Source organism: Cariama cristata, unplaced genomic scaffold (assembly GCF_000690535.1).
Source record: "Cariama cristata isolate BGI_N322 unplaced genomic scaffold, ASM69053v1 scaffold5607, whole genome shotgun sequence".
NCBI classification, from domain to species: domain Eukaryota; kingdom Metazoa; phylum Chordata; class Aves; order Cariamiformes; family Cariamidae; genus Cariama; species Cariama cristata.
In genome coordinates this window covers 12,764-27,833 of record NW_009628217.1, presented here as the reverse complement: position 1 = coordinate 27,833, position 15,070 = coordinate 12,764, and the positions used below count along the sequence as shown (strand labels likewise).

At 39.6% G+C, this 15,070-nt stretch overlaps 1 protein-coding gene across 1 annotated transcript in view; it reads left to right on the top strand.

The window, feature by feature from the left end:
* Positions 1 to 15,070, top strand: part of ARHGEF7 (Rho guanine nucleotide exchange factor (GEF) 7) — a gene marked incomplete at its 5' end in the record, with an annotated part of 58,073 nt that overhangs the window by 37,689 nt on the left and 5,314 nt on the right. Inside the window, 2 exons of the mRNA XM_009704713.1 lie at positions 772 to 865; positions 3,851 to 3,940. Of these exons, the coding sequence (XP_009703015.1) occupies positions 772 to 865; positions 3,851 to 3,940 (184 nt within the window). The remainder of the gene's footprint in view (positions 1 to 771; positions 866 to 3,850; positions 3,941 to 15,070) is intronic.

Below are 15,070 nucleotides of genomic sequence, written 5' to 3'. Positions count from 1 at the left end.
GGCACTAAATTCTCCAATGTGGTATAAGTTCAATCATCTTTACGGTGTGCAGCATACAATGATGTTCAAAACCTATCTTCATCGTCTTTGGTCTGTCCTACTCATTCACCTTTTTACTTTCTTGTTCTGTATTTTTATAGAGAATGTCTTGTATCCTTAAGGTAAGGGGTAGACCAGTGTATTCCTTTTTGTTCCTATAACCCAGCATTGTTCCTGTAAATTAGCATGACCACATTTTGAGCAGAAATGCTGTATTTGTTGCTGTTTTGGTTTGGGGTTTTTTGTTGTGTTTTGTTTTGTTTTTTTTTTTCCTCTAGAGCTTTGTAAGAACAGACCTAAACATTTACAAATTCTGGCTTTGAAGAGCGTACTACCTGCCAAGCTTCCTTGTTAGGTCCTTTTTTACCTGCTTCTAAGTAGGCAAGTGAAATGGTTGTCTCTTCAAAAGTTTAGGAAAAAAACTGTGTTGATGTATGCCTGCCTCTTCCCTTCGCTCTAGCTCCCAAACTGCCTGCATGCTTTTGCAGCAGCTTTTCTGTATATCTCTGTTAATAGAACAGATAAAATATCTGACTTTGTGTATAGTTGGAGGAAGGGTAGAGAGGAAATCAGCCAGTTCAGGCAAATAGGATATGCCAAAAAATAGCAGTAAACTGAATTTTGGTGCTGTTAATATTTTTAGTTAGCAACTCATGTATGCATCTTAGAAGTTAACCTTTTGAAATATTGTAGAGAAGCTCTACTCTTCTTATTTTTATTTTCTCCACACAGGATCTCAGTAAAAGCCCTAAAACCATGAAAAAGCTGCTTCCCAAACGCAAGCCAGAACGGAAGCCATCAGATGAAGAGTTTGCACTGAGAAAAAGTAAGAGGGACTTGAACAAATGTCTGCTTAATACAAAGGATGGAGTTAACATCGGTTTAAATTCTGTGAAAGTTAGATGTACAGCTTAAGCAAGTTATCTGGTTTCCTCTCCCCTGTTGGGAGAGGGGGTGGCTGTCTCCAGAGGATGCTTTGTTTTAGTCATCTTAGGTGCTTATGTCACGGTGGCATTAGTTGCTTTCCTGAGCTTTACTGTTGACTACGTGGATGTGTGCTTGTGAAGGGCCTGTTGCTATCTCCTGGCTAGAGAGGGGGGAGCCTGACTGTAGAGCCCTGTAAAGTTCAGTAAGGTAAACCTGTCTTTTAACACTGGAAACAGCAATTTTGAAGGTACTGTCCCACTCTTGCAGAACACTTAGTAGCTGTGTTCTTAAATTGTCCCTGGTGGGAGCTTCTGCGGAGCTGGGTGTTGGGGAGCTGGGTGTTGGGGAGCTGGGTGTTGCTGCTGGTTCAAAGACTAGTTGCTTCCATGGTCACTCTTAAGATCCAACAGCCTGCTCTCATCTCCTAGAAATAGTCATTTGCTCGAGTCTGTGTCCAAATAAATTGCCGAGCTTTAGACTGCTTGAAGTCTGAAGAACAACACTGAACTGAGAGAGTCTGATGAATGTGTAGAAAAACAGAAGGGTCAAAATCTGGATGTTGGGTTAATCTGGGATGGAGGGAACATTAATGCTATCAAGCAACCATAATATTCACTTAGTTGTCAGTGTCACTCTAAGTCTTCCTTAGAAATCTGTGTGAATGAATAATCCAATTACTTGTATCAATAACAGACAGGGTATTTAAGCTGAAGACCAGGTAGCAATAGAAGACAGAGTATTTAAGCTGAAGGCCAGATTCTTTTACTGCAATTTTTGCTTCTCTGTGTCTGTCCTTTGCTCATGGGCTTTTTAAGATAGAGACTGTGCCTTGAGCGTTCAGTGCATTGAAGCGTGTTATCGTGAACACTGTCTCTCACTGGTTTATGTAGGGTTGGAGAGAAAAAGCGTTGCCTCGGAGCGCTATTGGTTTGTCTAAGGTGGAGATCCTTCTGAGTGTGCTGGGAATGTCGTTTGGCAGAGGTTAAGGTAGTGAATGGAACCATCCTGCGTTCATGGATGCGCGAGTGGACGTTTTAGTTCAGGATGTTTTATCCTGACAGGCAGGTGTCTGTTCAGGAAAAATGGAAGTACTGCAATACAGCATCATTTCAGATGTTGGAGGATTCAGTGGTTGTACTGACAGCGGTAGAGCTGTCACCTTGCAGATCTAGGAATTACTGGAAAACACTTAGAGAAGATAAGAGTTCTTTTTTGGGGGGAAGGGAGGGGGTCTATAGCTTGCAAATACAATGTTCTACTCCTGATGCAATTAACACCTTTCAGTATTTTGTTTGTAGGAGATAACTTTCAATAAAAGGGATTTTTGGTGGCTTTAAGTCAGTGTGTTACAGAAATATTTACTGATTCTTGGTATTCATCTCTCTCCGCCACCCTTCCCCTCCTTGGGTCAGTAATTGGAAGCTTCTCTGACTTGTTAGTGCTCCTTCAACCTTTTCCAGCTTGTGGACTTGTAAAAGTTTTCCACTGAGGAAGTTCAATAGAACTTAAGGCTTAATAATAGATAGGTTTGGGTTTTATTACTTCTCTTCTCTGGAATCCCAGGGATTTATGGGCTATGTTTTGAGAACTGCAATGTTAAATTGACATTACTACAAACAAACCAAAATAAGTAAGGTATTTCAACTGAGTGCCCTCACAATACTCATTTCAGAAGTGAAGTATTTGTCCTGCTACTGTAATAATACAGTGCCGCTTTCTAACCACAATGAAATCCAATTATTTTTCCTACCTTGAAAGAGAAATAACCTGTACTTTGGAGTACCTGTGTCTTTTAAATGGTAGGAATTTATATCAGGTCAAGATAATTTCTTCAACAGTTAGCTTGTCAGCTCATCCTGACAAATGTTTGGACAGGTGGCGTTGTTCTGGTGATAATAAATGACAAAAACTAACAGGGTGCTTCGGCTGACAGAGAACACTCTACTACATTTTGATGTTGAAGGCGATTTGGATTCAAGCAGCAGAAAATCTTCCAGCCTAGTTTTTTCGAAGAGGAAAACAGGAAAAATGCTTTTAAAAAAACCCAGATCATCTTGGTCTACACATAGACTCCTGGTTCCATCTAAACTATGGTAGAAGTACCTCTAGATTTCAGTTTGATTGGAATTTCACTCTGTTGCAAGTGAACAGTTTGACAGCATTTTTACTGCATTCCCCAAGGAGATCTGCTGTGGAGCTCTACCTTTAAGAAAATGTTGCCATCTTAAGCTTAAATAGTTAGATTTTTTTCAGTAGTGCTGTTTCTGGTTTGAAGTCTGAGAAGTTTAATTACTCCACTTTCCACAGCTACCCTTATGTGATAGTGACATCTTTCCTTCTGCACACTGAACTGAAATTGTACCATCTTATTTATTATGCTGTTAATTCTGAGTTTAATTTTCAATAGTGTGATGTTGAAAGGGGCAAATCTGATATATGTACAAACCCCAAAAGTTTTCAAGGTTTCTTTTCTGCGAATTAATATTCTGTTCTTTGATTTCTTTGACTAAATAATGAAATAATATGTATATAATAACTGGAGTATACAGTTTTTTTCAGTTTACTGGTTGGTTCATTTAGAACCAGAGTGATGACACTTCCAAACGTGTTCTGTGCAGCTTCACATGCTCAGAAAATTTCTTGGATGTGTGTGTAATTACTCTCACTTGGGTTTTTTTCCAGGCATGTGAAAATAGTATTTTGTCTTTTTAAACTGTTACTTTTGCTCATTGAAGTTTGTTTTTTAAAATGGGATGTTTAAGAGAATTTTCAAGGGTTGATTAGGCTGAACTTTGAACTCAACTGAGAAGTAGCAATTTACAAAGGCTTTTCGTTATTAAGAAACTTAACCATGTTTAAAATTCTGTTTTTCCCTTGATTCTAGGTACAGCTGCTTTAGAAGAAGATGCTCAAATTCTTAAAGTCATTGAAGCATATTGCACAAGTGCCAAAACACGTCAAACACTAAATTCAAGTAAGTTAGAAAGTACCAAAATAGCTAACTAAACCACAAATTAGATAGTTTGCAAAAAAGAGAGGTGTATGTTTTCAGGCCTTTGCAAGTAGCAAGCTGGACCTGGAGGAAATAATAACCTGTTTCTGGCTTAATATCAGTGCCGAGTGTTTATAAGTATTGGATGCCAAGCACCGTGATTAGAGACTATAATTCTTTCAGTGTTTAAAAAAAAAACCTGAAAAAACTTGGCATGGTTCAAAATTGCACAAAACCTTCACCAATGAATGAGAGGTGTCTGAACTGAATATGACAGTTAATCAGTATGCTTTTCGATGCTGGTAAGTAGAGAGGAGGAATGAAGAAGAAATAGTAATTTTATAGGAGTGTATTTTTGTCTTGTTCTGTTCAACAAATACTTCTGCTATGGAGAAATAACCTAGACCCATAAAAATTTCTTTTATTGCCACTAGTTGTTTATAGTATTAATTACGAATTTTAATCCCATCTCATAATTTCAGGAGAAATTGTTCTCAGATCTGTGTGTTGCTTAAAGCCATTTTGAGTTTCTCAGATCAATACCTAGCTTATTGAAAACCTGTAACGTGCCTCTGGGGTCCTACTTCATTTAATCCAAATCAAGGTTGCCTTGTGGAGTTCCTCTGTATTGTAAGTAAAACATTGCGCAAGCAGGGGAGTCCACCAGCATGTGTTCCATTGACACGAGGAAGGAGAAAATGCTGATGCGTTTGTTCTGATTTGCTCAGTTTTTGCACTGTTGAATACCGATTTAATTTGGGGATCCTTGGAACACAGTATAATGGTCCTGAAGTACTTGGCTGGTTTTGCTGTTGTCAGGAATGAGAAGAGTGGACGTTATAACTTTACTCTCTGTCCACTAAAGCTGTTTAAATTTGTGGTATTAATCACTGGTACTGCTACCACAGTGCTCTGTGCCCGTTTTTCTTCCAAGCAAAAGCACTTTATGCTGACAGTTGAGAAATCTCAAATTGCAATTGCAAACTTAGTTCATGGATTTTCCTAATACATGTTCGCTTACTATTGTCAGCTTGAAAAAATGCAGCTACTTTGTGTGTAATTTAAAATGGGAATATGGCCCTTGTGTTTGACAGTAGAAACTTTTGAAGTAACAGCAAAAACCTGCATTTTAATTTCTCTGTCTTGATCAACAGTAAGTCTCCAAGGTGATAAAATTAGCTACTGTTACGTATTTTTTTATTAATACTAACTATTTTGTAGCCCTACAGTCATTACAGTACTGTGTTTAATTGGATAAAAGAGAATGAATGTGTTAAAAATTCTGAAGATATACTGTTGTTCCAAACAAAATTAAATGAGATGATTGCTGTTTAAACGTCTTGACTGTGATCTGTTGATTATTTGCAAGAATAATGTGACAAGAAATGGTTGGGAAACATTTGCACTTGCACAATAGTGTGTGTGTGCGATATAAAATGGATATGATTTTTTTTTGCTTTTTTGCCTATTTTTTTCTTTCTATGTATATTTAAAAATATACATAGTGCTGTGGGTGTCATTACATACATCAGAAGTCAGCAGCTTTTATTTACTCTTAATTGCGGCAAGAAACAATTTTTTTATTGATTAAGCACACGGCTGCTTTGTTTGGAAAGAGTAGTGTTGTCATCTAAGACTTTAGGTTTCAGAAGATCCGTTTGTAGACTGGAATTGGAAATGGGCAAAAAACGAGTCACACTGGAATTGCTTCTATGGGAGCAGTAGTCAGTGTAGAAGAGCAGAGTGAAAGAGCTGCCTTTCATCCGTGAAGGACGCCCTTCTTCTACGTACTCCTTTCTTACATCCCTGTTAATATTCTGCCTGTCCCTCGCAGCCCTCGTTTGGCAGTTCTACCTGCACCTAATCCAAAGCCCAAGGGGTGCTGCTTTTGGCAACGTCAGTTCAGCAGAGCTCTGGCACCAGTGCAAACTGGTAGGGAGTGACATTAGAGGTAGCAGAGCAACTTTTTTCAGTTGTTTGGGTGGGGAAGATGTGGGATTTAATTTGGAGAGACAGATGCAAATGAAAGACGAGAGTTTCAGTTTCTGCTTCTTATATCCCAAGTTTATTTTGCATTTCTGTTCCAAATGAAGGCTTAAAATCTTGCAATATCGTGTGTATGGTGGCTCATAGCATGGCCACTTACATGGTTTCAGTCCTTGGATATTGCCAGTCCAACTACCCTGGACATCTGAAAGTATTTAACTGGGAAGACAGATTCAGATAGAGACGTGTAGGAGGGGCTGGCATGGACCAGGCTGTGTTGCTGTTAGCCTCTTGGCCCTCTTTTTCTGTGAGTTAATTTAGTACGTGGTTAAACAAAAATACCAAGGGGTACAGGCACAGAAAAGCCGTACTTTGACAGTCCCCTTCGGTGGGTGCAAGGCGTTGCTGCTGGTGTAGGAAGTCAGCAGCCCTGCTCTGCATGAGAACCTTTGCTTTTTTCCCCCTGCATTTTCCTCTTTACGGTGGTGACACAAGCACTTCTGTGGCTGTGTTGTGAGCTGGTGGGGAAATTGACTGCTTGAAAAAAAAAGAATCTTTTGTAGGATTAGTTTTCATCTGAAACTGTTCCCTGACCTGGCTCACCAAGCAGCTGTACAAATGACTGTGTCATTGCAAGGGAGGGAAAGGATGGAGGTGCAGATGTGTGATGGGGAAGGGCTGTTGCTTTTTACATCAGTGCTGGATCATGCTGGCTTACTGTATTTATTACTCTGTCCCCAGTCAAATCCACCCAGAGCAGAACTGACTCTGTGCTTCAAAAGAACCTGACTCCCTCTTCCAAAAAAAAAACCAACCAACAACAAAAAAAACACCCAAAAAAAACCAATCCACCCAGAGCAGAACTGACTCTGTGCTTCAAAAGAACCTGACTCCCTCTTCCAAAAAAAAAACCCAACCAACAACAACAAAAAAAACACCCCAAAAAAACCTACTTCAAAAATTGTATTGTACAGTTCAAACATTATTATATGATGAGTGTAATTTATACCTAAACCCCAAACAAGTTTAAAAAAAAAAAAAGAAAAACAACTTTGGTGCCTTTTTAACAATATTTTCTCTTTTCCTTCTCTTCCCATCACCTTTTTGCTTTTATTTCATGTGTTTGGTTGTGGCTATTCCTTACGTTCTCCTCCTCATCCCACCTCTGCCTATCCACATCCACCATTTCATTTCACCTATACATCCTTAGCATGGCAAGGCACTGACCTGATGCATAATCACGTCTTGGCTGATGATGACCAATCAAGTCTAGACTCCTTGGGTCGTCGCAGTAGTCTTTCTCGTTTGGAGCCTTCAGACCTCTCAGAAGACTCTGACTATGACAGTATATGGACAGCCCATAGTTACAGAATGGGGTCTACATCTCGTAAGAGCTGTTGCTCATATATCTCTCACCAGAACTAATGCACTTCTGAGCTTTTTCTTAACAAATGCTTGTTGTATCACAGCCTGCTTTTCTTAGATGTTTTCTTGCTGTTCCTTGTCTCTTTAATGTGATATTTTAACAACTTCTGAGGGAGCTTCTGAAACTTCAGTTATACCTGGTGGAAGGCTCTGTTGCCAATTCAATACATGTACAAATAAGTCATTCTAAAAAATGGAAATCCTGTTAAGGATGATATTTCTTGAGGGTTTTTTTTAACTGACAGGTGTTATTTTGTAGCTCTGAATGGTCTCTTTTTTTTTCTATTTGACTTGGTCAGTGTAGCAACAGGTCCTTTCTTCTTTTTTTTTTTTTTTTTTTTTCTTTTAGGATACAGCACGTTTTTGTATTTTGTACTGAAACCATACTGGTTTGTGAGCTGAGTGCCAGCGATACGGAAATACCTTAGCAGTAGTGGTTGGATTTTCTACATATCACTAACAAAATACAAAGCTTGTAGAGTAAGCAAAATGCAGCTTAAAAATAAGCAGTACAAAAGCTGTAAAATCATTCAGATGTTCACGTATCTGGCCCGTTTGTTTGGAAGAGCATTTGCTAATCCATAAAAAAATTCCATTTTTATACTGCTGTCTTTTCCTCATTGCTTATACGTTTATACGAAGGACCGCACTGCTCTCCCCCTACCCCAGTCTGGCAGTTGTCATGAGAACCCGGCAGCCCATGCTCATTACGTGCAGTGTTTTGGTAATCTCATGGTACCTATGGTCATACTGTCACTTTACTGTATGCAGTAGCATGGCAGAAAGCAGGGTCTAGCTGTTTACTTGCCTGTTAAAATACACAGCTGTCAACTCTCAATTGACCGTTCTTCTTGAAAAGACGGGATGAAAATGGTTCCCCTGATGGAGACTCGAGTGTTCAGCATCACAAACTCTAGGTACAACTGCGATCACGTTGGCTTGTGTGCAGTTCTGAATAATAGAATGCTTGGCTTTTGGGTTGTACTGTTTGGAGCATGTCCATGACAAATTTTATTGTGTCTTGTAACTTGTCTCATGAGCAGGTTTGTTTGCAGCAGCAGCTCTTCACTTACAGCCGCGTTGGCTTTTCAGAGAACGGTGACGTGCTGTGCCCAGCCGAGGGGCTCCAGCCTGCGCCTGGGGTGACGTGGGTGGGTTCTGCCTGGTGCATAACCGAATTGGCATCCAAACAAAAACCTTCATTAGCTTTAGGGAAAAGGATATGATGAAAGGAGAGAAACAGTTTTCATTTTCACCAGGGTCCCCAAATGCAATTCCCTTACCCCTTGTCAAGTAAGCATGTTACCGGTGTTCAGGTGGTACTCTACGAACAAGTTCAGAATAATCATGATGCAATTAACTGCTCCTGGGAACTTGATCACGCCGTTTAAAAGATAATCAATACCTTTCCGCAGGTTACCTGATCAGAAAGTTAGTCACTGCTAGGTGTGCATGATTCCAGAAGGTGGTCCGCGTGGAGAAGCTATTCCAAAACCGTTCACATCTGCAGATTTGTATTTGGTCTTGTTTGATCACCTCCTTTATCCTCTCTCACTGTTGTTGGCATTCAAAAATGTGACTAATAAAAGCAGCAGTGCTTACCGAGGAGGGTTTTCAGGCGTGCGTTTTACTACTAATCATATATTAACATAACAACCAGGAACTTGTGTATGTTGAACTTTTTTCAAAGTGGAGGAGTGTTGCTTAGAGAAATAAGTACGTGTGCTCCATACCATTCCACAGCACATTTGTAACCCCGCTTCACTCCACTCTTCCTTTCAGTCAGTTTTTGGTTTCTTTTACTTATATGGAAGTATGGATTGGTTTTTTTTCTTGTTTCTTAAGCTGTGGTGTTCTAGTTGAATAATGTTTTCTGCATTGGATAAACAATAATTTAATTCCTTTATGTCTGTTTTATGTTATATAGTGTAACTATGAGTTTGTAATACGGTTGTTGCACTTGAACTTTCCTTATCACACAGAATGTTTTGTTACCCAGATCTGAAGATTTTACTGACTTTCTATGCACCAAAGCTTTGACAGTTTACCACCATTAATTATTGTAGCATTTAAGTCATTAACTGTTATCATAATTAGGATCTCTCATATTCTGTATCCTCATATTAACATCACCGCACCTTTAAAATCATTCTGTGTCTTCAGTGTTACAGGCCATAAGCTATTGTGAACTGAGCAGGAGTATTAATGCAAAATGCTTTAAAAAAAAAAAAAAGGCAAATGTGGAAATGGTGGTATTCAGTCCAAAGGTTCAGTGTTTCTATTTTTGTGGAACTTTAGTCATAGTAATAATAGTACCTTATGTTTATGCAATTCTGTAAATTATATGTGTACAGTTACAAATACACTGGAAGGATGGAGAGTCTGAATTGGAAGGTAGGTTCAAGCCACTGTCAGCCCCTCTTCACATGGCTTACGCGGTGTTTCCATGAATTACTATTTGCCATAAATTGAAACCAACCAATATTAATTGGGTGTTTTGCATAATCTTGCCAAAACACAGTAATGTGTATATAGTGACGTAAAACATAGAAAAAATAATATATATTGTGCACTTCATTTGTGACTGGGAGAAGCCATCTTCAGTAGGTGACTGCCTTTTGAAAATACAAAATGGATGTATATCTGAATGTTGCATTGTACTGTACAGTATGCATATTGTTTGTGGTTACCTATATCAATTAAGTGTTTTGTTTTATATAAAAAGGACATCTGTTATGTACAGTTGAAATAAATTTTGCATTTGCTAGACTGTGACTTTAATATTTAATTATTACACAGGGGGAAAGGACAGCATAACCTGTAACTTAACACTTAACTTCCTCTTCTCCCCGTGCCTCCTTTCTCTCCCTCCCTTCTTCTCGGAGGAATCAAATGCTGAAGTGAAAGAGCTTTTTTGACTTAAGTGTGTAATCTTTGTTTAATGCATTGACAACTACAGGAAATTCAATGTCATGTGTAGTATGTATCCTTCTGTATCCTCTTTGGTGGGGTTTTTTGTGTGTGTTTTTTTGGTTTTTTAGATAACTATTCAGCAATGTTGCTATCTGTAGAATGTTCTTATGTTGCCTCCTTCTCCCCCTAATTGATTTTATTTTCTTTTTCATTTTTTGGATTTGTGGATTCTCAGTAAAAGCACAGGCTGAATTATTGGAACAATCTAAAACCTACTTCTGCAGGTCGTGTTACCACAGAGAAAATTTATGAATATGATACTGGTTTCTATAACCTTACATATTTTCAAGATGTAATATTACAACATTTTTCTCTTTAAAAAAAGAATTATCTTTAGCGTTTCTAGTTAAAAGATGCTCATATTTCAGCAAATTTAGATAAAACAATAATCTAATATACATACTAAAATGTTTACATCAGAATAGACAAAGTAATTGCCTGCTTATATTAAAAGGTCATAACATGTCTTTGTTATGATTGTTGCAACTGTAGTTTTAGCCCTACAGCCCTCTGGTTGGAAGTTTTTGTGTTGGTTAGTGAAATATAAGAAGTTTCGTGGGATAGCTCTTTCCAAATATTGTCTTAGAAATATCCCACTTCTTCAGATGGTGTATCTGTCTTTCAAACTCTTCATTCTATTCTTATGACTAACGCTTGCATATGCAGTTGTACGTGTTTCAGTCCACTTCAACTATTTTCATTTTACTTGTCAAAACATTTTGCTGTAAACTGCGTGGATCTGTCATCTGAGCCATGTGGGGTTTTTTCCTATTTATGTATCACTATTAGCTAAAAAAACCCAACCAACTTCATGCCAAAACCTTTTTTTTTTTGTTACTCCCAGGAATTTGCAAACAAAGGTGTATTTTGTACAGTGAACTTAAGTTTGGCTTGATGTTTGGATTCTGATTTGTTGTTGTCTGTCCAAAGATATTAGAGCTCCCTTTTGACTTTGGCAGATCTGTAGCATGAAGAATTTTTTTCCCAATGCTTTAATCTCAATGCATGCAGAGTCTGGGGGCACCATTTTTAAGAGTCTTCATATTAGGACTTCATCGAAGATTCATTGAGAAAGAGAAGATTAATTTGGCAGGTCCACTTGTCCACTTTAACATCTTCTAATATAACTAATGCAAAGAAACACTGAATGTTTTAAATGACAGGTAATTCTTATTTTTTGTCTAACATTTGCTTCTCCAGGAAATCCATGCATCTGTACATACCGGTGGCTAATGGTAGATCTAAACAGTTGTGTATGCACGCATTTGGTTTTCAGTGGCAAGTCAGACTTCTGTCTTTGAAGCTCAAGCAAATAATTTCAAAGAACTTCTTAGCTTATGAAGAGAGCCTAGTAAAGTTGGTGAAAAACAGAATTGTATATTTACAAGTATTGTTTCTAATTTTTGACCTTTACTGTGCCTTGTTCCTCTCCTTACCTCTCCTAATCACAACGAAGGTGTGAAAAAGTGAAGAGAACAGCAGTACTTAAAAGCTGTGCAACAGAATCATCGCTGATGGCCTCAAATTATGCTGTGCATTTCTTAAAATTACCCACCATCACCACACGTCTAACTTCTGTAGCTTAAGTTAGGACCCTCATAGTCGCTGGAAGAAGGCAGACTCTTTGCAGGGTATCCCTGTGCGAGTACCTGGGTTGAGCCTTCTCCCCGAAAGGGAGAAACTTCTGGACTCTCTTCACGTGTGTCTGCTAAATAATTCTGAACAAAAGACTGGACTGATTGCCAGTACAGCTCCTTGTGAGGTCTGGCTTCTGTCAGGAGCCAGCATGGTGCCACATCAACTGTTCTTTAAGATGTCACGCTCCCTCTGGAGGAGCGTGGATAAAAGGCTGGGGTGGTGCAGTTATGCTTGCAAACAGACATCGCTCTGTGGCATTCAGTCTGTGCTCTCCTGTCTGCCCGTTCTGGTGTTCAGACTGTACTCCAGGGCTGGGAGTGATGTTTTGCCGGTTTCAGACGGGTAGAAAGTGAACTACTGCCATGAAGTCTTTCAGCCACATAAATACCCAAGCAGGTGTCAGTTTTCCTTGTTTCCAGAAATGCTCGGAACTGCTTGCTGGTTTTGCTGCCGGGAAGGGTCTCGGGCACCGAAAAGGGAAAGCGGGGGGCTGTTCTCCTGGGGCAGGCGTTGCACCGTGTTGGGTGGTGGGCATTGCCGAGGTCTCTAGCCCTGGTCTGAATGCCAGGTGGGCTGTCTTCCTACTTGCTTTACTCTGGAGGCTAAATTTGCTAAACCAGTTATTTAGGGTATGGTATTGGGGAAGAAGCATTGTAATTCTTTATTTTCTACTTTAGGGCTGGGAGATAGTGATATTGAATAGATACCTTTATTTTCTTGATGGAATTTAATTGATGGAGACTTAGTTGAATCTTGATCATAGTGGTCGATTGTTTTGCCTTAAATACGCAACAGACTTCTAAACAGTGGGGTCATTCTTGCAAGACGCTGGGTTTAGGAGTTCCCCACTGAGAAGTTATGGCCACTTACTCAGCCTTAACATTTGTTTGCTAATCTTGAAGTAATTGTCTGGGTTTGCCTAACATCCTTTCTTCTCCCATCCACCTTACTTCCCCCAATATCCCCCCAAAAAGGAAAAGAAAGCAAAATGATTCCCTGTTTTCCCTGTTTTTTAAAGCTTTGGACAGGAGGGTGGGAGGTGTTCCTTTTTTTTTAAAAAAAAAAAACCTAGTACTTTTGATTGTATTGCCTCAAGGCAATTTATGGCCAGAGTTGCTGGAGATCAATTTAAACATTGTCTTTTGGCCTGTTTGACTTGGAGCGAGACTCAATAGTGTCTCATAATAAAATTCAGTGTGAGACTTGGACACTTAGGATTGAGGAATGGCAGATACGGCAGACTGCAGTAGCTTTTGATTCTTCTGCCCTACTTCATGGAAATGTGGAGTATGTCTCAAAGAGGTGCTTAGGGTTATCAAAGTTGCAGGAACTACCTAGAACGTCCTTTTTGTACAACTGTGTGAAATACCCACTGAGCTGTAACACATCCCTCCCTTCACGTCCTAACACTCTAGCTTGTAAACTTCTCGGGAGAGATGCGGTCATGCAATTCAGGGAAGTGCCGGTAATGAGGTGACTCTGCCTGAAGTTCCTTCTGGACATATAATTGCCAGAAAATGTCTTTAAAAAAGAAAAAAAAAAAAGCTCCTATCATACATGGTGCAGAAAAGCTGGACAAGGAAGTAGCTGTCTTGCCTTTAGAACTGGACGTTTCCAGCCTGATGTTACTGTGCACGTACTGATTTGATGACAGGGTCCTTTGTTGCAGGATAGATGTGCCATGTGTTTGTACCTTTGATACTCGGCAAGTGCGTGTGGGGTTTAGGAAAAAAAAAATCCACAACAAACCAACCTACCTGCCAAAACTCATTAAAAGGAAACCACGTTAAAGGAGAAAGTGGGGTTTTTTTTGCGTAAGTAAAAACTGTAAGAGCAGCAAGGGTTCTGAGATACCCTCCATCATGCAACTTTTTTATTTGTATTGGAGCAGTGAAGGCAAGAGTAAAACTTGTGATGTCCTGAAATCTGCGGTAGTTAGCGTTTTGTGGCACAGGAAGGTCAGTGTTCACAGCAACAGTTTTGCACCTTGTACGTGTGTATGTGCACTGTGTGGTCTGCTGGTGTGTGTAATGTTGGTGAACATTCTGTTTTTAATGAAACTGCGTTCTGTGTCTCAGTAGTATTAAGTGTTCACTCTGCTATGCTGTACATACATCAAGATATGCTGGTGTAGCCATCTGTTTTACATGCATGTGTGTATATAACTGTACAGCTGGGACTTTTCTTTTTAAAGCTGTCTACTCCATCCTATTTCTGCTTTGCAAGGACCCGTGTTACTCTGACCAGGCAAAGACAATTGATGCAGCTCTCTGCAGAGCTGAACACAACGCGCTGCTCCGTTTGGTTGAAGGGGGTCGGGGTGAGAAGCGCGTGGCCCTTCTCTCCCTTTGGTCCCTCTCCCCCTCGCCGTGTGCCCGGCTGAGGTGCTCCGCATCGGTACCCAAAACGCAGTCATGTGGTAGCAGCTGCTGCCAACTGATGCCTAAAATAACATTTAGCTCAGTGCTCTGTGTTTACTTCCCAGGCTAACAAAGCAGAGCAGTACCCAATTAACTGAAATAACTGTAAGGCAACTTTTGACGATTTGGGATTGACAGCGCAAACAGGGAAATGTCCTTGAACTCCATGCGGAGTTTGGATGTGCTTGTTTTGTAGGTTGTTCCTTCCCTGGAAAATAAGTGGGGTGGAAGGGTATTAACCCTTAAAAGACTCCTTCAGTCTCTAAGATGAAGAGCTTTCAAGGACGAGATTCTGTTCTCAAATCTGCAGTTATCTTTATTCCATAAAATTTTGACCATCGTGTACTGATACGTTAGATCTTTACTGTCAGCTTAAGGAAATGACTTTCTTCAATAAAGGACTTTTGTCATTGTTTGCTAAAATGGCTTAAACGGCTTGACATGTACCACTAAACTATGGCCCCTACAAGCTCATAGACTGCAGCTGTTAGGGAAGTTAGTATTTTTTGATGAGCTTGATTTCTTTGACCTTTTGTGTGTTTAGATTATGTATTTTGTCATGGCCCATAAAAGAAAAGCACTGTTATCACAAAGCAGCTGTTCACCAAGAGCTACTTTCTCCTGACAGGCATACACCCTGTAGTACCTCGGTATCAGTTCAAACTGTACT